Here is a 22,278-nt window from a genome sequence, read left to right on the forward strand (position 1 = left end):
CACACACACACACCACATCTTCTTTATCCATTCATCCGTTGATGGTCATATGGGCTCTTTCTATACTTTGGCTATTGCTGAGAGTGCTGCTATAAACATTGGGGTGCATGTGCCCCCTCAAAACGGCACACCTGTATCCTTTGGATAAATACCTAGTAGTGCAATTGCTGGGTCATAGGGTAGTTCTGTTTTTAATTTATTGAGGAACCTCCATATTGTTTTGCAGAGTGGCCGCACCAGTTTGTATTCCCACCAGCAGTGCAAAAGAGATCCTTTTTCTCCACATCCTTGCTAACATCTGTTGTTGCCTGAGTTGTTAATGTCAGTCGTTCTGACAGGTGTGAGGTGGTATCTCATTGTGGTTTTAATTTGTATTTCCCCAATGGTGAGTGATGTTGGGCATTTTTTCATGTGTCTGTCAGCCATCTGGATTTCTTCTTTGGAGAAGTGTCTATTCGGTCATGTCTCCTTTTATGCTAGATATGTTGGCCATTACTTACAACTACTAAAAAAATACATTGAGGCTGTGGATGATGTTTTCTTCCTCCAGTGAGCATTTATATTGTTTGTTTGATGGGTAGGATGGAACAGATTACTTTTTTAAACTAGCAAACATTTCTATTTTTTTCCAAATTTTTATTTAAATTCTAGCTAATTGACATATAATGTAATATTGGTTTCAGGAATAGGATTTAGTGATTCATCACGTACATATAATATGCAGTGCTCAACACAAGGGCCCTCCTTAATCCCAAACAGGTTACTTTAGTACTGTCATGGCTAAACTCTCTGAAAGTTGAGCATTAGTCCTTGTAAAGATTGCTATATTTCGGGGTAGCACTAACTTTTAGAAAGTAGTCCTTCAGGAATCTCCACCCAGGCCTGCGCATTTACTGCAGAATCTTTTGGCTTCGTGACCCTGAACACTGTGTTTTCCTCAGCTCCATGAGGAAGTTTTGTTCAGTTTTCAGCCTCTAAATCTTGCTTGTAAATTGCCAAATGCCTTAACAGGAAAGTGGTATTGTGTCACTTCTGTGATTTCATTTCTCTGGAATCTTGGCTTTTCAAGTCTTCGCTCTTTGATAGTCACCTGATGCCTCCAATAGGTTCTTCCTATATGTTATTTATCTTTCTTGCTTGATCTCAGTAGGAGAAATGGTCTTTTACCAATTTGTCAGCCATAACCAGAAGTCCCATTCACTTTTAATAGCAATTCCCTAATTTGACAAAGTCTAGCATTTATTAAGCCCTTTATAAAAACGCCAGGCAGTGACCTAAGTGCTTAAGATTTATCTCCTATAATTCTCACAAAAAACAAGCAGTAATTGCTTTTGTCATTTATAGAGAGGGAAACTAAAACACCCAGAGTGGTTCAATAACTTTCCCAACATTATGAAAAAAAAGTTCATCCAAGGTTATATGACTCCAGAACCTATATTCCAAATCACTGTCCCCAACTGCCTCTCTCTAAACTTCCTTTTCAAGAAATGCCTGAACTCCTTCACTCACTTTGATAGCCTCTCTGGTCTTTCCTGGCTGGTCAGTATTCTACTGTAGCTCTTCCCCCTTGACAGCACAGGTAAGAATGGTTTGCCTTTCTATAGCACTTACCTTATTTATTTTATTACTTTTTAAAAAAAAATGAGAAGAGAGGGGCGCCTGGGTGGCTCAGTCGGTTAAACCTCCAACTTCGGCTCAGGTCAGATCTCATGTTCGTGGGTTCGAGTCTTGTGTCAGGCTCTGTGCTGACAGCTAGCTCAGAGCCTGGAGCCTGCTACTGGTTCTGTGTCTCCTTCTCTCTCTGCCCCTCCCCCTCTCATGCTCTGTTTCTCTCTGTATCAAAAATAAATAAAACATTAAAAAATAGTTTAAAAAATTAAAAAAAATGAGAAGAGAATGTATATAGGTAAAAATAATAAAAATAAAACATGCACCCTTCCTTAGACAAATGAATTTGGAAAATCACATTCCTATTTCCTATTCCGTTAATAACCAACTATAACCTAGATCCCATACTCTTTGTTATTTTTATGATTTTTTAAATACTTACTTATTCATAAAATAAATAAGTGAAAGAGGGCATGCACGTGAGTGGGGGAGGGGCAGAGAAAGGGGAAGAGAGAATCCCAAGTAACTCTGTGATGTCAACATCGAGCCTGACACAGGGCTCCATCTTGTGAACCATGAGACCATGACCCGAGCCCAAATCTAGAGTCCAGTGCTTAACCAACTGAGCCACCCAGGGTCTTTTTTATGTTATTCTTAGTTACTACTCAATAGTGATTATTGTTTGTTCCTTACAGTAGATGTAGCCCTAAAATCTGGGAATCATGGATAATGTGTGAAGGAACTTAACTATTCACAAAGAAGAGTTCATTCCAAAAATATTAGGGATTTGAAATCAGATTTCTTAACAGTCCTCATGTTCTTCCCTAGTATATCATCATAATTTAGAAGTTGCATTTCCTTTACTTGTGCTTCTCTTTTGTATTTTAAATTTATTATACTATTTTTCCTATTGTATTTTGAATTTATTGTTACTTTGATACAAATTAGGGAAGGATATGATTCTTCCTGTATCTTTTGCAAATTCAGTTATTCTTTAACTAGCTTATGAGAGGGACAGGTAGTCATCAGTTTCTGACAACACAAAAAGAAAGATATGGCGATGGGGGAATCACAGAGAATGCGTACCGTCCCTGCAAGTCCACCTATTCCACCCATTTTCTTGGTTGAACACCTTATAGAAGAACTCTATTGTTTATTAAGTAAGATCATTTTCTAGTCTGTTTTTACCATTTAAGTATTTAAACTTAATGTACCTTAGTGTAACATCCACTGTTTTTGTGGATGGATGCATAGCTAATAAAGCAACACTGCCAATTTGTTATAGGTTTTTTTTTTTTTACATTTTATTTATTTTTGATAGAGCATGAACAGGGGAGGGGCAGAGAGAGAAAGAGACACAGAATCCGAAGCAGGCTCCAGGCTCTGAGCTAGCTGTCAGCACGGAGCCCCATGCGGGGCTTGAACCCACGAACGATGAGATGATGACCTGAGCTGAAGTTGGACACTCAACTAACTGAGCCACCCAGGAGCCCCAATTTGGTATAGGTTAAGTGTCTCCCTTAATGCATTTGTAAAATTTCCTTCAAAACTCTTTCTCTTATTTAAGATGTAGTGATTCTTCATTCATGATTATCATCCTGAAAGTATTTAAAAATGAACACTTGCTGAGCTTGTAGAATTTATGGGGAAAAAAATAACTCAAGAAAGTAAGAGAAAGCCAAAAGAACAGAGCAGTGAAATTTTACCTTTGATATGAAGTAATTTGCCTTTATGACTATTGCTCTATGTGTGAGAATATTGGACATGTGTTTATATAATATATTTCATCCAAAAAACTTTATAGTTCTGCCAGTAGAAATACATATATATGTATGAAAAGTATACATATACATTATATGTTCATATATTTTTATACTTTTATTTAAATAAAACCTATTTAATGAATCTGTGATATAAGATTGAGAAAACCCAGGTGACATAAAATGCTGATTATAAACTCTCAGGAAATAATTCTAAAGAAAACAGAGACACAGATGGTTTTACATTATAGCATTACCCTGTATTTTAAATACATGAAATACAAAATTGTGTCAAAATGTCTTTATTTAGGATCTAATTTATTTGTATCTGTGGATGTATTTTATGTTTTAGTTTTTCACACGTAAAACTTCCTGATGTTCTGGTTTCCTTTACTTTTCGCAGTGTAAGAAGACTGAGCCACTTTCCCTTTATGATGTTCCCATAACAAATGCTGTGGGTAAAAATAAATAAAATAAACAAATAAATTAGTTAATTAAAATAGCAAGGTGGAAGGATCTAGCTAAAGGAAGTAATTTTAGAAACAGAAACCTGTTCTAACGCTGGCCCTGCCCCTGGCTGTTGTGTTGTCCTTGGACAACGTATTTGATCTTTCAGGATGCGCCTCCTCCTCGAAGCCCTTCTTTCCTCCCACCCCTGAGATGTCACTGAGATTTGGTCTTGCCTGAATCAGCAAAAATCCTGACTCCCTGCTCTGATGCTTCAAGACCAAAGAGCTCTTTTGTCTCTTCCCAAGGTGAAAGGCCTGTGCACACCACGTGTCTTTCCAAACCCAAGGGGTTTCCAAATCCCCTCCCTTCTTCCCTAATGTTTGATTCCCTGGTCATGTTTACGCAAGCTCCATTGTCTAGCTGTAGTCCCACATAAAGGCCTCACGATAGTTTTATTTATTGTCTTGAGCCCAGTCACACTGCCTTCTTCAGGCAGACATCGGCCTCATTGTCTTATTTTATATGAAGCTCTAACTCTACTAGTCAGTTCAGTAAGGGGCAGTCTTTAAATCAGACGTCACATTGATGTGTGATGTGTGTGTGTGTGTGTGTGTGTGTGTGTGTGTGTGTGTGTGTGTGTAAAATGGATATGTTGTCAACACTTAAGTATCAGAAGGTTTTAAATAAAAATACAGATTTGTATTGCCCCTGGAGATCTCGGAAGCCCTACCTTATTTGCCCTACATGTCCACACAGCAACAGTCAGTTGGGAAATGTATTCAGGGTATGTTCCCTCCAGTTTCTCCCACAGCAATTTCTTTCTTACTCCAAGCTGGCACTGGTTTATGTAGAGATTAAGTTTGAAACCCGTCTTTTAATATAGGAGCTGTCTTATGTTGTCTTGTTCTAGATTTTCTATAGGGTGTGATGGTGGAAACAGGGGATGGAGAGATATTAAGAATGTATCTTTAGTTTATGATGTTCCTTTGCTTTCATGCCATCAAGTGCATTGCTCAATACGTGTTATGTGGAAAGAATTCAGTACTATAAGCTAAAACAAGATTAACATAATTGGGCAAAGGTTAATGATAGTCAGCAAAGAAAATGGATTTTTATCTTGTCAAATTTAACAGAAAGCCTTTCTATTCAAATACAATTTTGAGACAACTAAACATTGACACTCAGGACTTTGTGTTGTTATGATAGTAATAAAAGAAAGTATGACTTTATAATTGGACACCCTACTGAGCTACACAGAAGGCAGATCTGACATTTAAGGATGATGAGATAGAAAGTTAAAGGTTGAATGCAGGTGAGAATGGGTAAACTAATAAGCTTTGGGTTTTTTTTATGTGTATATATTAAGCTACTAGGCACCATGTTGTGGATTCGCGAGTGAACAAAAATGAGTTTAGAGTAATTCTTCACCAGTGATGAGCATGTGATTCATACTTTGGAACACCACACTTCACAATCAAGCCCTGGCTGAGATGTTGTGCTGCCTATTAGATAGATAGCTGGGTCCATAATGGAAACAAATGAATGTTTTGGCGAGGTTTGCAGTGCAGAAGAGAAAGGAAAATAAAGTTCCACTACCTCTGACTCAAGCAGCACGCTGTTATGGCAGACATAAAAGCTCACATTTTATGTGCTGCATTTGTGCCTCTGTATCCTGGAGGATGGCACCACAGCATGGAACAGAGCCGCTTTGGCCTCTGAACCTTCCTCGAGGGACCAGTGTGCTCTGCTCTACCTTTTCCTGCCCCTAATATCTTTTCCTGCCTTAATTTTGTCTGCTGACTGCATATAATTTATACTCACTTAAATAATAAATTCATTGTTGTCCTGTAAAATGAAACAAAAATTAAACACCTATAAAAAAGAATTTAGAAATGCTTGTGTAAGCGGAAATAGAAGCACATTTTAGCTAATGTTCCTTTTTCTACAACTATCCTGTGGAATGAATGTGATTGTAAAACCCATTCTCAGAAATTTATGAGTCAGTACAAATCAAATAGAGGCCGAACAAAAATTTAGCTGTGCCTCAATCATAAAAAGGCAACTATTATAGCACTTGAAAATAATGAAGCTACATTTCTTTTTTTTTTTTTAAGCATCTATAGTTTATAATTGGTACTGTTTCGGGATAGCTTCCTGAAAACCCCAGGAACTAATTTCAGAAATCTTTCAAGAACAACTTGTAGAATGGGTTAAAAAAAATAGCTTCCCATAAAGCAAAGTTTTTAGGGTTCTCCTACTTGAACATCCTCATTGACCATGGCTTCTCTGACTTCATTTCCTTGTCCACTTAGAGTCCCCTGTGGAATAGATGATTGTGACAATATGACAGACCCTTTCTTGTACTAATTCTGCATAATACTGGCTATAATTCTAGATGGTTTGTACACACACACACACACACACACACACACACACAGTTGCTTTGTTGTTTTAGTCAATGTAGCTCAAGTTAAATGTGACTTCCAACAGTACTCCTGATTCATCTTAATGATCTATAGTTAAATACTAATATGGAAACCTGCAGATTGGTCCGACTTGCTCAGGGAGCTTACACAGGCCAATTTCTTTGGCTGCAGTTAGGGAGAGGATGAACCATCCTTTTGGAGAACAATCCCATGCCTTTGATGTCTTGAAATAAAAAGATTACAGTCCAAGAAAGTGAGGCAAAAAGGATATGACAGTATCAGGTGGAAAGAACCAGACTATTTCTGAAAGAAATCTGTGGCAAAGCCTGGAATTGTTCATCTTTTCCTCATTAATCTTTTACAATATCAAGCATTTAATTCAATTGCCAAAAGTAGTTTTTTAAAAAACCTGATATGTAATTATTTCATAAAAGACTCAGATGCCTTCTAGAAAAATGTGGGGAATTAAAAGCTTCTCATAGTTTTTATTTTAATATTTAATTAGGATAAAAGACCATAGTTTTAGAAAATCTGTGTTTTTATTCATGAACTCTATAAAATTTTAAAGAAAAGCATTTGAGGCCAGTGGAATTGCCATAAAAGTATCCTTTTCCAAACCTTTCTTTTCTCGTTTTGTCCATCTCTGGACATTCCAGTACTTTTCTTCAGTGATGCCCAGGCGTCCCTCTCACAGGCAGACAGCTCCTTCTGGCCTGTGGTGTGAAAGCCCCCGTGCAGGTGGGTGACATGGTGGCCCTAATGAAATGCTCAACTCCCTTCTCCCTGCTGTTCAGACCAAAGGCCATGGCGACATCACTGACCTCCTATGTCTCCTACTCTCCTCACACCCACGGCATGTCTCAATGGCAGTGCCTTCACGATTCATCTGGAATCCATCTTCCCATCACATCTGCCTGCTACACACATCACTCCAGTGTAGTCCAAGCCACCCATCTCTTATCTGGACAACTGTGATACCGTCCTAACTAGTTTTTCTGTCTCCCCTTGCCCCTTATAGTCTTGATGGCACAACACATCACAGTGTGACCTTTTTCAGATGTAAAAGAACAGCCTTCCTCTGTTCAAAACTCTCTAAACCATCACTGTACAACATGAAATAAAATTCAAAGCCATTGCCATGGCTTACAGGGAACATGTGCTCCCTATGACATGCCCCCAGCACCTCTCATCTCCTTTGAGAGTCTTACTTACTCATGCTTCAGTGATACCCTTTTAATTCTGAAAGGCACCAGAAGCAATTTAGTCAAAGCCTTTGCCTATACTTATTCCTCTACTCAGCATTTTTCTCAAATATCCACATGGCAGGTTCATTACTACAGAAAAACCATCTCATCATAGAAACTTTCTGTGACTCCTTCTCTTAAGGGAGGCTTCTAGCCCCTTCTATCTCTTTGCCATACTTTAGTTTCCTCCTTAGCACTTACCACCTCCCAGCATACCTTAAATTTTTACATTCACTTTTTGATATCAGTCTTTGCCTTCTAGAATGTAAGCACTAGGAGAGCAGGGTCTTTGTTCTGTTCTCTTCTATAATTCTAGTGCCTACCGTAATACACAGAAAATATTCAATTAATGTCTAATAAATGAGCGAATTTATTCTATCTTAGCAAATAGCATGGAGAGTAATGTGCCTTTTGGGGAAAATAATTTTTATATAGTAGGTAATATTCTCAGAAATTTATTTTCTGCTTTATATTTCCACATAATGTTAAGACTTAGAGTTATTTATGGTAATAGTGGTTTGTCAGATTCAGTCTTCAGAAGTCACTATCCCATGAAAAAGTAGAACTAGAAAATCAGCAGCAAGTTAAAATGTTACCCTTAGAAGCAGGGAGTGATTTCTGCTGACCTCAGTTCTCTTACAAATAGGTACAGTTTTTCACCCTTGTTAACAATTTACTGGTTGAAGTTTGGAAAGGTCCAGATCATTCAACAGAGTGAAACCATAGAATGGAAGCTTGAAAGGGTCTTTACAGGTCATCTACAATTATCTTCCTAAAGGGTTTGGCAATTTATGATAGGATTGTTTTCAATGACAGAAAACTGTCTACATTGTTAGGCAACCCATTGTGGTTTCAGATGGATTTTCCTTAGGTTAAATGAGTCTGAATATAGGTAACAGACACATTGGTCTTCATTTCTTGGAATAGAGAAGAAAAAGAATAAACTAGGGAATAAAGAGATCTAAAAGAGTGAAAGTAAGATGCAGAAAATGAAACTTTCTCCTGGAACATTCCAGTCATTCCAGTTTAATTGTACCTAGAAGTACAGAGATATTTATATGATTCCCTGAAACCTAGGAGGAAGAATGCTACTTCATTTTATGTAGAAACACCCAAACTTCTCTGTTTGTATTTGCTATTAGATCTCTAATAGAAAATGCATTGGTTAGTATTGCTGTGTAACAAATCACCCCAAAATGTAGTTACTTAACTCCATTTCTTGTGTCTCACAAGATACCTGTGGATCAGCTTCATAGTGCTACTGATCTGGTTTGTACTCTCTTGATCTCAACTGGGCTTATTCATGGGTCAGCTGTTAGCTGGTGGATTGGCTAGGGGCTAGCTGACCTCTGCTGCAAAGGAAATTTTCCTCCATATGCCTTTCATATATTTTCAGCAGACTAACAGTGTACATTCTTATGGCACGTGGGCCAAGAAAGAAGGTAGAAATGTGCAAATACATTTTCTATCCTCTATTTTGCTTCACCTTTGCTGTCTCTCCCTTTGTCATATTACTGAGCCAGAGTCCAAGTGAGAGGGGACCAAAAGTGAGAGTAAACGGTATGGAAAGAAGGGGGGCATTGATGTAAGCCATTAGTACAACCAGTCCACCACAGGTATAAAAACAGGAGGAGTGGGTTTGACTTAGAGACAAAATGTAAAGGAAGGGAAGGAAAGGAAGGAAAGAAGTGAAGACAATAAAATCAAAATGAAAGATGCCTAGGTGAAAAAAGTGACAAGGAAGAAAGATTGAAGAAGTGGAATAGAAAATCTGAAAAGAAGGGGAAATTATGATAAGGAGGTCTGCAGAAACAAAACAAGTGACCTAAAAAGTAAGCCCTTATATTAAAATACAATATTCATGACAACATAATAGGATTTTCCAGTTGATAGCTTTATAAACTCAAGTTCTGCTTTGAGTAAGGAATAAGAGGAATACAATCACTTACACAGAATTATCTGGTAAAAGATTTCTCACCTTGCAGAGGAAAATTGTCACAGATGTTGGAGGATGAAAGCAAGTTAGCAAATTTCTCATACTTAATCCTGATCAGGCATGTGTTAATGCTATTTGGCAATTGTGACTTTGTCTTGTTAGGATATACAAAAGGTAAATTGAATTGGAAATATTTTCTATGTTTTTTTCTAATTTTTTTGTCTTTTTTCTTTAATTATGTCTATCTTAAATATAAATTACATTTATACCTCAACATGGCATGTAAAACTGGGAAATAGTATAAAGTCCACTAAGAAAAGGAATTATGGGGCCCCTGAGTGACTCAGTCAGTTAAGCATCTGACTTCAGCTCAACTCATGATCTCACAATTCATGGGTTCGAGTCCCACATCAGGATCTTTGCTATTAGTGCAGAGCTTTGGATCTTCTTTTCCCATCTCTCTCTGCCCCTTCCCCACTGGCGCTCTCTCTCTCTCTCTCTCTCTCTCTCTCTCTCAAAATAAATGAACTTAAAAAAAATAATAATAAAGGGCCACCTGGGTGGCTCAGTTGGTTGAGCATCCAGCCTCAGCTCTTGATCTCATGGTTCACTGGTTTGAGCCCCACATTGGGCTCTGTGCTGACACTCAAAGAGAGCCTGGAGCCTGCAGCTGATTCTGTGTCTCCCTCTCTCTTGCTGCCTCTTCCCTGCTCGCACACTCTGTCTGTCAAAAATAAATAAACATTAAAAAATTTAAAAAATAAAAGGAATTAAATATATGATACTGAGTATGTCTTAGTAGTTACTAAATAAAGTATGTCAGAGTTTCATTTAGTGAATGAACCCTTAGGGACAGAAATGTTGACCTTGCTTTTTTTGTTTCTGTTGTGCAAATATCAAAATACTTCTTATGACTGGTTAAGAACTGGGCATACTGAAATATCATCTTCTATTTCTTGAGATACTTCCATAAATTTAAGATACATTAAAATTTTTTCTTAATTGGTTAATCTTGACAAAATACCCCTTTTACAGTTTCCTGATGTCATGAGCAAAAATAAGCAGTACAGTGCTTATTGTATCTTCTCTCCACGGTATTCTCCTTCCTTCTCATTGCTACACTGGTTATTATGGTTTATAAGACAAGGGCACGTCGAATATGTTGAATGAATTATCTACAGATGGCCACAGTCTGCTTATTCCACCTTAAGATTTGTTGGTACATCTATCTTCCCTTGTTGTTTCTTGTTTCTTTATTTATTGCAGACAGTTTAGTGCTCATTTTTACTTCTATAACACTGGTGATAAAGATAGTAGTCATATCTCCAATGACTGTTTTCTAGATCTAGAAAAACTGGCTTCAAGGGTTTGTCTTATTTAATATATTCTCAATGTGTTTTAAGTTTCTTGACTGTAAATATTAAAAATGACTGTCATCTTTAGATTTTGGTCCCACTGAGGTTTAAATTTAGGAAATGTGACCTTGAGATGAACCATCATAATTCACAAGTTTTCCATATAGGTTTCAGTCAGAATAGTTCAGCATCAATTAACATTTGCCAAGTTTCACTATCTATTAGTCAACAGTGATATTGCCTATTAAACATATATTTCGCAGTGCACTTACTTGTCCTTCTCTAGGTTTTAGATCTATAAGGCCACTTGTACACAAGGATTAAAAAAAGTCATGAAACGTAATATAGAATAAAATACCTTAAGAAAACAAATGGTAAGAGAAGAGTCTCTATTTCTGAAATGAAAGCCAGCACCAAATGTATTCACAGTGTGCCTATCCGTGTGATGTTTCCAGCCTTCAGCACCAGTTAGATTCTCAGAAAATCTATTTACTTTCTTCATCAAGTAGCTATCTGTTGGACCAGGAACTCTTTTGTCACATTAACCCATCAAAAGCACTAAACAGATGTTATAGTTTGGTATTGTATGTCTTCTCTAATATTTCCCACCCACTCTTCCTGGTCATTCATCTCCAGTACCTGATTTTCTCCAGTAAACAAGATGACCACTTTCCCCAGGGCGACTCCAAAATGAAATTCAAATCTAACACATAGCAATCTGCTTTTTCTTTTCCAGATTCCTGTCTTGGTCACACAGATAAGTTCGACCAATCACCCAGTGAAAGTGGGGCTGTCTGATGCATTTGTCGTTGTCCACAGGATCCAACAAATTCCCAGTATGTAGAAGAAGGGTAATTGCAAAGTCTGAGCCTGCTGTGGGGGTAAATTTAAAGGAGATTGATTTTAGGCAGATGTGACTGTTTGCACAGAGGAATCACTTAGCTGATTGCTGCTTGTAAATTATCTTTGGTTTATAACTCTTATTGGCATTTGCTGTCTCTCTGTTACTCTTCAACTCATAATTTAGGTAAAGTGAAATCAAATAGCTAAGCCAAGAGTATGTAATTTTGGATTCTTTGGTATAGTTAGCTTGGTTGCACAGATCTATTTCTTCTTCTTCGTCTTCATCTTCGTCTTCGTCTTCGTCTATTGACGTTTGAGATAGAGAACGAGGGAGTGAGGGTCAGGAAGTATCTGAAGCAGGCGTCGAACTGTTAGCACAGAGCCAGACGCAGGGCTCAAACTCATGACCTGAGCCCAAGTTGGATGCTTAACTGACTGAGCCACCCAGGCGCCCCACACAGATTTATTTCTTTCATTAATAAGAACATAAAGGAATGACAGATTATTTGATAAGAATATAACTATTATTTGTTTAGCTTAAATTTATTAGCAAAAGAGGAGCTTTGTGCTGTTTTATGTCTATTGTGTTTGTACAAAAGCATTTGAGAGTGTAAAAGAAGATGACAGAAAAAGTATAAAGTGAAGTAAATGAAAATTTTGGTGGAGCTATACCTACCAGAGAAGATACATGCCTTGTTTGTTTAAATCATTTTTACTCATCTAGTCTAGTTTACATTTGTAGAATAAATACATGTCTTATTTAGTCAGCAGTACATATTAAACATTCAAAATATTAGAAATTCAGAAAACTGCCATTAGTAGTAGTTCTGATCATGTATACAGCCATTGTTTGTAAGTTTCTGGGGTTTAAGCCTTCAGTATTCTAGAAGAGTCCTGAGGGATGCTTCGGGTGTTAGTCCTGAAGATGTTTGTATCCTCCTAAACATGCATATTTAAAGCAAGAGACAAAAATGAAATTCACCTCAATTTAGATCATTTATTTCCCTTTTTGGTTCAAAGTTCTTCTTATACTCCACTAGAGGGGCAGACTAAATTTATCACATGCATATGCTATTTGGTCTTCTCTTAAACGAATTCTGTTTAATTATATCATCTCTCAAATACAGAGAAGGTAAATGGAGTGGAAATTATTTAGACTTTTCAGAGCGGTGGATTGGCTGGAAACGTTATAGGGATTATCTTACAACTACAATTTAGAATGACATTCAGATATGGGAGTTCTGCTTGGTGAAGAACGTGTATCTTACGTGGCGGTTTTCTCCTTGTTAGTGGAGAATTAGTGGGAAGTAACATTTGAGGGAACTTTTAAATCAAGGCAGATTTTCCAGAAATGAAATTGCACAATGAACAAAGCAAGGACATATTAGCATGTGTAGGCACATAAAGACATCCTCTTCACTAAGAGGCTGTTATCCTGGGAGAGCCATAGTTGATTCCATTTTGAGGAGTGTTTTCACATTCCTTCTTCCCGGGGTGTTAAATCAAGCATGACTTTGAGTCAATTATTACACAAGTAAGCAAAGCACCAGTTTAGTTTATTTGTGGGTTCTGTTCTTCTGAGAAAGAATTTTGTTTGCAGCTTCGTCAGAAGCCAGCCTGCTCCACGTTGATGTTCTGATATATGATTGTTTTAACAAAAAGACTCACCCAAGTACAAAAGAAAAAAAGAATTACAAATGTATTTTAATATGCAAGTGTTGTCTCAGAACTGAGGCATGGTAGAATTGCACTTAGACGTTAGAACCCAAATTACGATTCTGCATCCCTTGTTATAATGTAGTAGGGTAACCATTATGTTTTGAAGAAAAATATTCCTCCCAGATATAAATTTTATTGAATAAATTGGCAACGTTTATATGAATTTTGAGAACAGGTTACGTCTGAAGTTGAGACTTGGTATTCATCTAAAAAAATGTCACAAGCTTCGAGTTCAGGGAAAGCTGCTTGCTGGAATAACATTCACATTTCCTGTTGACCTCACTGGTACATCCTGAGTATATTAGCCAAGAAAGAATGGAAGCTCTGAGTTTCTAATCCACTCGTCCCTGCCGTAGATGGGACCATATTTCACCAAGAAAATTGGAATTGATGTGTTCTATTTAAAAATCTTTTGGGGAGGGGAGCGCCTGGGTGGCTCAGTCAAGTGTCTGACCTCAGCTCAGGTCATTATCTCAAAGTTGGTTCCTCTGCCTTGGGCTGTCTTCTCTCAACACAGAGCCTGCTTCATATCTTCTGTCTCCCTCTCTCTCTGTCCCTTCCCAACCCTCTCTCCCTCAAAAATAAAAAATAAATAAAAATAAAAATAAATTTAAAACCTCTTCAGGAACAGAAAAATTTAAATCTCCTTAAAAATACATTCCCACATCCATAAGGTGTAATAATGTCTGTTACACGAACTTCTGTATAAAGGGAAAGATGTGTTCGCAGAGCATTCTCAGCCTAAAAAACAAAATAAAACAAAAAAACTCACACATCCTCATATATGCCAGAGATTAGACTGACCCAAGATGAGCATAATACAAGCTATACAAGTAGTACTTTTCCCAGAGAAATATGATTCCTAGAGATCTGTATGTTACCTATTTGTACAATCAGAGCTTAGATAAACATTTAAATCCATTTCAGAATTCTGTTCTCTTATCTAACAACCCTATTAGGAGTCATCCTCACGGCGAATTAAAATCATTCCTCTCTGTTCCCCCTTTTTCTTCTCCTGAGTGAATTTAGGGAAAAACTGATCATTATCATTAAGTAATGAGTGGTTTCATTTCTTCTCTAGTGCAAGGTGCATTATGTAGGACCCTGTTCTCATAAGATCAGATTTCTATTCTTTTAATCATTTTGGGTACATGGTTTATATAGCACTTAGATCCTCAGCCTGATCTCATGACAACACAGGAGTGCAAGCTATAACCTTGAGAATAATATTTCCCAGTGGGACCGCAGTTGCTATACGATTTTTATCAGTTGGTGAAGGTTTGGTAAAGCATTTGTAAAGCTGTTAGGTAAGTTTAATTTACTCATCAAGACGATTTCTCCCCACCCTTCATCATAATATCAATAACAGAAAACTTGTTTTTCAGTTTTTAAAGGTTTCCAAATAATAAATGATTTCAATGTAACTTTCAAGCATCGTTTATTACGTTAGTCTTTGTCTTTCAAAAAAAGATCAGGTGATCTGACAGTTTAAAGTATCAGCGGGAATTCAGGCATTGTTAGTAAAGTAATAAATAGTTCTAAGTGACAAAGGAAATTCCTTTGCTCCTTCTAAAAACAAATGAAAAAAAATGGTGAAATTAACCCTTATCTCTAAAAAATAAAATGAAAGATAAAATTAGTTAGCAGTCCAGAAAACATAAGGGTTATCATAGTGGGAATACTAATAATGAGACCTTGAGCATTTTATTCAATTCCTATAACCTTACAGACACGTGGTTATCTTAATACCTAAGATACAATGAGTATGTAGCATGAAGTATTTGGCACAAGGTAAGCAATGTATTTGTACATATATTTATTGTTTATTCATCATAATCAACATTATCACTTTAAAAAGACACTGATGCTAAGATGTCCACACCCAGAACAAATGCTTATGAGAATGGGGACCACAGGAGACCCCTCACCAGAAACATACGACACCCTCTCTCTGAAACTCATTCTTTGTAACTAAGCAGCATTTCCTTTTTGATGTCTTGATGTGTCTGTCTGTCTCTGTGTACATATGTGTCTGCATCACTTTCTGTTTTTCATAAAATATTTTGTAGAACTTTAGAAACCCAAAGAACACAGAGATCAGTTGATTCCGTCTCCACAGGTCCAGATGTGAAAAACTGGTCTGCATACAATGACTTTGATTGTTCATTACAGAAATCCAAATATAAGAACATACTTGTAATTATAACCACAGTGCATATTAATTCAGAGAGATTTGTAAAGTAACAGAGAATGCAAAGAAGAAAATTCCAATGTCTGTAAATCTACCACAGGGAGATAACAATTAATGTTTCCGCATATCTGCACCCAAACTTTTATTTATAGTATATACACTCGCAGACACATGGCACGTTAATATTGACATTGTGCTAAAAATGTTTTTGTCATCTATTTTCTCTTAATATATATAATACATTTTTTAGCTGCAACAAATTCCTTCATTTCATAATTTATGTAACCTGCGTGAGCACTGGGTTGTCATGCCCGTTGCTTTTCATATTAATTATCAAGTAAACAATGCTGAACATCTTCGTTTTCAAATTTTGACACAGCTGATTGTTTATAAGTGAATATGTAGCCATTGGCTGCTAATGGGTTTTTATGCACTTTGACAGATTGCTTTCTGTTAAAGGTCATAGCAATTTACTTCCTCAACCCCCAGCATTTTATTAGATATCCCATTTCCCCGGATGCTCCCAGACACTGTCATCATTTTTTTAAACTGCAAATTTGATAAGCAGAACATGGTACTTCATTGTTGCTTTAATATTCTGTTGATCACCAGAAGGTTTTCACATTGTCATGTATTCATAGGTCATGTGTAATTTCCATAATTTCTTGTCAAATAGCTTTATTAAGTAATTCTTTCTCAGCCTCAGCTTATGTGCCTCCAGATCCTTTACACAGTGTGCAAAGGTCTTCCTGAATAAATGTATAATTCTCACTAGAACCGTTCTTACTTGTTTGTTTCCATCTCCCCCAATTTAACACTCTGAATTTCCATCTGAATCTCTAGGGTGCTGACCTTCTCCCTCACGATTCACCTTTTCTCCACCTTCCGAGCTTAAAGAGCATAACATTTCCAGCAAGAAAATCCACTCTTGCCTTCGCAGTTCTTTTATTTGGAAACCTAAAGCTATGCCACTTTTGTAATGTGAAAGTTAGTTTTACAAAACACGCACAGAATTCTTGTCCAAGAAAGCCATCTGGAAGGCTGCTGACCTACCTTGAAATGGTTCTTCTACAAGTTATGATAACAGCTATTTCTGAACCCTTTAGAACACAACACTCTTCTCGCCGGCAGTACATTATCTGCTTCTTTCTTAACATCAGTCTGTTTCTCATCTGCATCTGCTGTTTTAAACCTATTAACCAACGTCGTTGGTGCTACAATGTGCCGTTGCCTTGTTGGTTAATTATTTTTCACAGCTCAATAAGAAATGTTAGTTAGCATGTTCAAAGAAAAAGTCACAACTCATTTGGAAAGCAAATATATTCTAAAGATATTTAGAGGTTCAAAGAACTCTGAGGAACATTGTGTATACTTTGTCATATACTGTCTCTTTATAAACTTTACAGACCAGGCAACAATTTTTTTAAACTTGACCAAAATTATATTTACAGACTGAAAAAAAAATGTTACGGAGAGATTTTTACTCTGCAAAATGTCTTAAGCTTTAATTCTCAAAAACAGACTAGCATAGACCAGTACTGTCTCATAGAACTTCCTGCTCTGTTAAAATGTCCTAAATCAGAACTGTGGAGTATCGGTCTCACTAGCTGCCTGTGGCTACTCCGCACTTGAAATGTGGCTAGAGACCTGGGGATATGCATTTTTAATTGATTTCATTAATTAACTTTAAGTTAAAGAGATACATGTGACTAGTGGTTACCATCTTGGACAGAGTAACAATAAACCATATGCATGTATTTAAATTAAATATTAAATTTTGGGTATAATATTTATAGAACATACTGTTTCTATTCTTTGCCTTTCGAAAGCCTTAGAATTTTAGATGTGATTAAATAACACATTTTCAAATATAAGCATTCCATTATTACTGGTTTTCCCCAAATAAAACTATTTATAATTTTGATGTGCTAGTAGGACAGCTCCATTATAATTACTTAGCAACTCTAATTAAAGAAAAAAGAACCATGTTGACAAACTATTGAGGAAATGAATAATCTTGGAAAAACTTAAGATAGTTTGCTTTCATAACCTATTAGAGCTCTTTTAGAAGAATAAGCCTCATTTATTTTCTTTCTTCTTTTTTTTCCTCCTGAGAGAGAGATAGAGAGAGGGCTGCTAGCAGGGAAGAGAGGAAGAGGGAGAGAGAGAATCTCAAGCAGGCTCCCCACTGATCAGCACAGAGCTGACACAGGGCTCTATCCCACAACCCTCGGATCATGACCTGAGCCGAAATCGAGTCAGATGATCAACTGACAGAGCCACCCAGGCACCCCAAGCCTCACTTATTTTCAAAGTTATTAGGGTCTTTTCATTCATTTAAGGACAGATTGATCCACAAATCCTCTAATAAATCCTACCTTTCTTCTCCTCAAAATGGAAAACACTTCAAAGTATTTATTTTACAGAAGATACAATTGCTTCTCTTTACAGCACAGCTTCATAAGGTGCTTTGGTTCCCAAGTATGCATTTGCCCACTCATGGCTCAATAAAAAGAAAAAGTAACATGACACTTTTCCCTATAAAATATACTCTCACAAAACTTTTCTGAGAAAGAAAGCATTATCCAAAGTGATGTTCTGTGGTTTGACATACATTTCAAACACCTCCTGTTTGATTCTAATCCTAAACATTTAAACTCCTAAATATCGGGGCTCTCAGCACGGATCCACTGCGTTGGTGAAGGCTGTGAGACCGAACCTAGGCCCGGCGAGTCTCAGCCGTAATAATAAATGTCCTTTGCTTTTGCAAAAAAATAAATAAAAATAAACTCCTAAATGTTTGCTTCTTTTTTAAAAATATTGATTTTTAAATTGGATTCTCAAAAAAGAAATATTTAGAAGTTTTCTGGATATTAGAAATCACTGATTAGTTAATTATAACATATTTCAGAGGTATTTGTAGTTAATTGTTTTTTATTTATTTATCCATTTATTCATTGACATTTTATCCTACATCAATATCAGATAAAGCAAAATTTTACCAATATAGAGCTATGTCTTCCAATTTAATAATTTATTTCTAATATAAAATACTAAAAGTCATAGAAAAGACTTTAATACATTATGAAAAATTCAAGATATTTAAACATTTATTTATCCAATAAATATCTATTGAGTACCTATTAGGCTAGGATTTATCAGTCCTAAGGAGAAGAAACCCAACTTAACGTACATTTATTTTATTCAATATAGTGAATCAAAAGCTCATCTTTTGCAAAAGTCGCCTTACCATGGAAGGCACGGGAAAGTAGCCGAAGCAGTTCTCAAAAATAATCTAAATTGAATTTTTCTATCAATTTCTGTCCGCCTTCTTTATTTAAATTATGACCTCAGAGATTCAATTCTCCCCTTTTCTCTCACTTGTTTGCCTTCAAATTTAGACTTTGTTTTGCCTCGTTTTTTGTTATTTTTCCCTATTACTTAACGAATATTTCTATTTTTACTTACGCTCCCCTACTACACAGAGAATATTTCTATTTTCAACAAATACTGGTTGGATACTTTTATAAACGTGCCCACATGTTAATTTTTCCAGTTGAATTTGTTATAGGAAGTTTAGTTTCTTGGAAATGTAGGGGGTTTTTCTTCTGTCAGTGCCAAAACATCTGCGTAATTTAGCACTAAAAGCTTTTCAAAAACTTGATTTCGAAATGTATTTTACCACATTTCACTCAACTTTATTTTTAAAAGTCACAATCTTCTTTTCAGTCAGAAAAAAAAGTAGAGATTTAATGACGTTGCGAATGTACATCGCAAAATCTCCCCTATTTCTCCCGAAAAAGAGGTGAGGTCTCCTGGGGGAAACACCACGCCCAGAACAGTCCTTAGGCCAATGGGAACCGGGGTGTGAGGCCTGCAGTCCCCATGTCACAGGAGCTCACTAAGATACTCTGCATCACCATTTACTGTCCCATTGCTGGCTCTGGTGCTCTTGGGCGAAGGGATTTCTAAAGGAAGTCAGGACATCTTGTTTAAGCCATTAGTAAATACATGGCATGAGGAGAAAAGTAAAGTTTGGTTTTAGATGAAGTTTCTGGTTTTCTTTACGCATGCTCAGGTAACTTATGAAATCTGACCATTCCGGTTTTAGCGGTGTCCTGAACTTTACAAGCCGCAAGGGAAGGACGAGAAGAAAATCTAAGAGGTTCAGATCAGTACTCCATGGTCCTCTAAATTTTATGTTGCCTTATCGAACCTGAATTACATCACTATTTAATAGAATTAGAATCGGACAGGGAATTAAGAATGTTTGAAGCAAAAACATCTTGTTTGTAGAGGCTTGATTTAACAATGCCAACCAGCTCTCCCTGTTAGTGAATTAATTTTGTGCAGGAGGCTTAATCACTGCTGTGATGGTGCACCTTTTTTTCCCAAGTCTTCATGCTGGGAATGAATTTGTAGGTGTGCAATATGTGCTATTTACATTAAAGAGTATTCAGTGAATGGTACTAGGTAGCAGGCTCAGTTGGAAGTGGAAAAAAAAATAACCGTTTGGGACCAGTCATTAAGCATTTGTAATCCAGGGGCGCCTAAGTGGCTCAGTCGGTTAAGTGGCCGACTTTGGCTCAAGTCATGATCTCACAGTCCATGGGTTAGAGCCCGGGTCACGACGGAGTCTGGGCTGACAGCTCAGAGCCTGGAGCCTGCTTCAGATTCTGTGTCTCCCTCTCTCTCTGCCCGTCCCCCACTCACTCTCTGTCTCTCTCTCTCTAAATAAAATAAAGACAAATTTTTTTTAAAATAGCATCAGTTATCCATAAGTAAGGCAATGTTAGCAAATTATCTGTTTCACAGTTCAGACAATATTAAAATATTCATAAAAATGGAAGAATCAGCCAAGTTAGAAAATTACTCATACATTCTCTATGTGAATGTTACCTTTAAAGGCAGGCAAATAAACTAGATCATGGCTAATCATGCCACAGGGTACTCATTAAACTGTGTTCATTTTGGCCAGGGTGAATATTGATTTGAGAGGATTCCTGGTGTTTCCATATGATCCCTCCTGTTAATTTGCTCAGATTTTCTAAAAAATGCAATTCATTACTCACACTTTGAATCCTATCACCTCAAGATTTTGGTTACTGTACTTTATTCTCAGTGTGTTAATCTGCTCAGAGATTTAGTTCTTTGTTTCTTTTTTAATTTTTAAAAGCCCTTAATGAGTATTATAGTCAATCTTAGTTTTGTAAAGGAGTAAAGAAATAGTAAAAGCTGTATCAACATTACTGACTGAATTCTTGGTACAGCATTTTTTTGGCTGACTTTCTAAAGAAGACACATGAGCTAAATACATTTCTGGAATCAAATGAAAGCTTAGAGTGTTGGCAGGAGCTACCAGTAAATACATTCCTAATTACTTGTTTGTGACAGATATGTCTCTGAAATACAGCAAAAATGACCATTTGGAAACTGTCGTTAATTGGCAGGTCATCAAACAAAAATCATTCTCATTAATTTCATTTTGTTAAATTCATTTCCTCCCCATAGTTGGAAGGGTTTGAGCAGGTGATAGAATCAGCATAGCAAAAAAGGTCACTTTCCCTTACCCTCATATGCCTAATCAATAATTAACTTCCAGAGCCTTCACAGTCCTTATGTCAGTAGTTTCAGATTTTCAAAGTATAATATGAAATGAACAGAAAACTAGTATTTTAAGCATCTACTAATACAGTAGATACTGAGTGAACTTTAGTATGAAGGTAACTCAAAACTGCTCCAACCCAGTAATCTCATAGAAGTCATGTTATTTATTTATTTCCAAGAATTAAATTACTTAGCAAAAAACAAGGGAGGCGTATTATTTAAACAAAGCAGAAGCTGGGTAATCTTTTTTGGTGCCTTACAACTTAAAAAAAACAAAAACAAAAACTGCCTTCCCCTCAAGAAACCTTACTAAATACCATTATATTAGCATTTTCTCTAATGGTTGATAAAGTTGACACCTTGAAAATTACATATGCATTTTTACTTATACCAAAAAGAAGTTAATTGGATTATGGTTATTAACCAATGTTTTCCAATCTGATAAACCTGAAGATATATTCAGCAAATGGCCCTAGAACCCCTCTAAGCCCCCCAAAAATTCATTTGGGGATACCTCCCTTACTCTTCTAGAGTAGTATTTAATGGTGAATGATCCGAAGTGAGTGGAAAGACAGGAGCAGATAAACGTAGAACTATGTGTAGGTTTTAAGTAGGTGTTTGACTTTGCTTCTGGATGTGTAGGTATATCTACAATTCCTAACTACTTGTACTCAATCTCCTGGACACCCACCGTATTCCTGCTTTGTGTCCTGTAGTATCAATTGATTTCAATCAAAATTTAACTCTCTCTAAACTAAGGGGGAGATAAATTCCTAGAAGCATAATTTCATAACCTTAATGTGATTTCAGTGAGTTTAGATCTATAGAAATAGGCCATTATATGTAGCAGGTAACCAATGTGATCTCTGGTTGCTGAATTAAACATTTATTGAGCACTCTTGTGAAAGAGATTGTTCTAACCAGTTTTTGTTTATTGTCTCATTTTAGTTCTCAGAACAACTCAGTGATATAGGTACTATTTTTTTTTAATTTTTTTAAATGTTTATTTATTTTTGATACAGAGAGAGACAGAGCATGAGAGGGGGAGGGGCAGAGAGAGAAGGAGACACAGAACCGGAAGCAGGCTCCAGGCTCTGAGCTGTCAGCACAGAGCCTGATGCAGGGCTTGAACCCACAAA

The 22,278-nt window shown here is 36.7% G+C and overlaps 1 protein-coding gene across 1 annotated transcript in view; it reads left to right on the plus strand.

The window, feature by feature from the left end:
• The window catches only part of PLXDC2 (plexin domain containing 2), a 438,555-nt gene that overhangs the window by 318,498 nt on the left and 97,779 nt on the right, over positions 1-22,278 (plus strand). The window contains exon 7 of the mRNA XM_029954388.1: positions 11,516-11,615. Within this exon, the coding sequence (XP_029810248.1) occupies positions 11,516-11,615 (100 nt within the window). The remainder of the gene's footprint in view (positions 1-11,515; positions 11,616-22,278) is intronic.

This window comes from Suricata suricatta, chromosome 10 (assembly GCF_006229205.1).
Source record: "Suricata suricatta isolate VVHF042 chromosome 10, meerkat_22Aug2017_6uvM2_HiC, whole genome shotgun sequence".
Taxonomy (NCBI): domain Eukaryota; kingdom Metazoa; phylum Chordata; class Mammalia; order Carnivora; family Herpestidae; genus Suricata; species Suricata suricatta.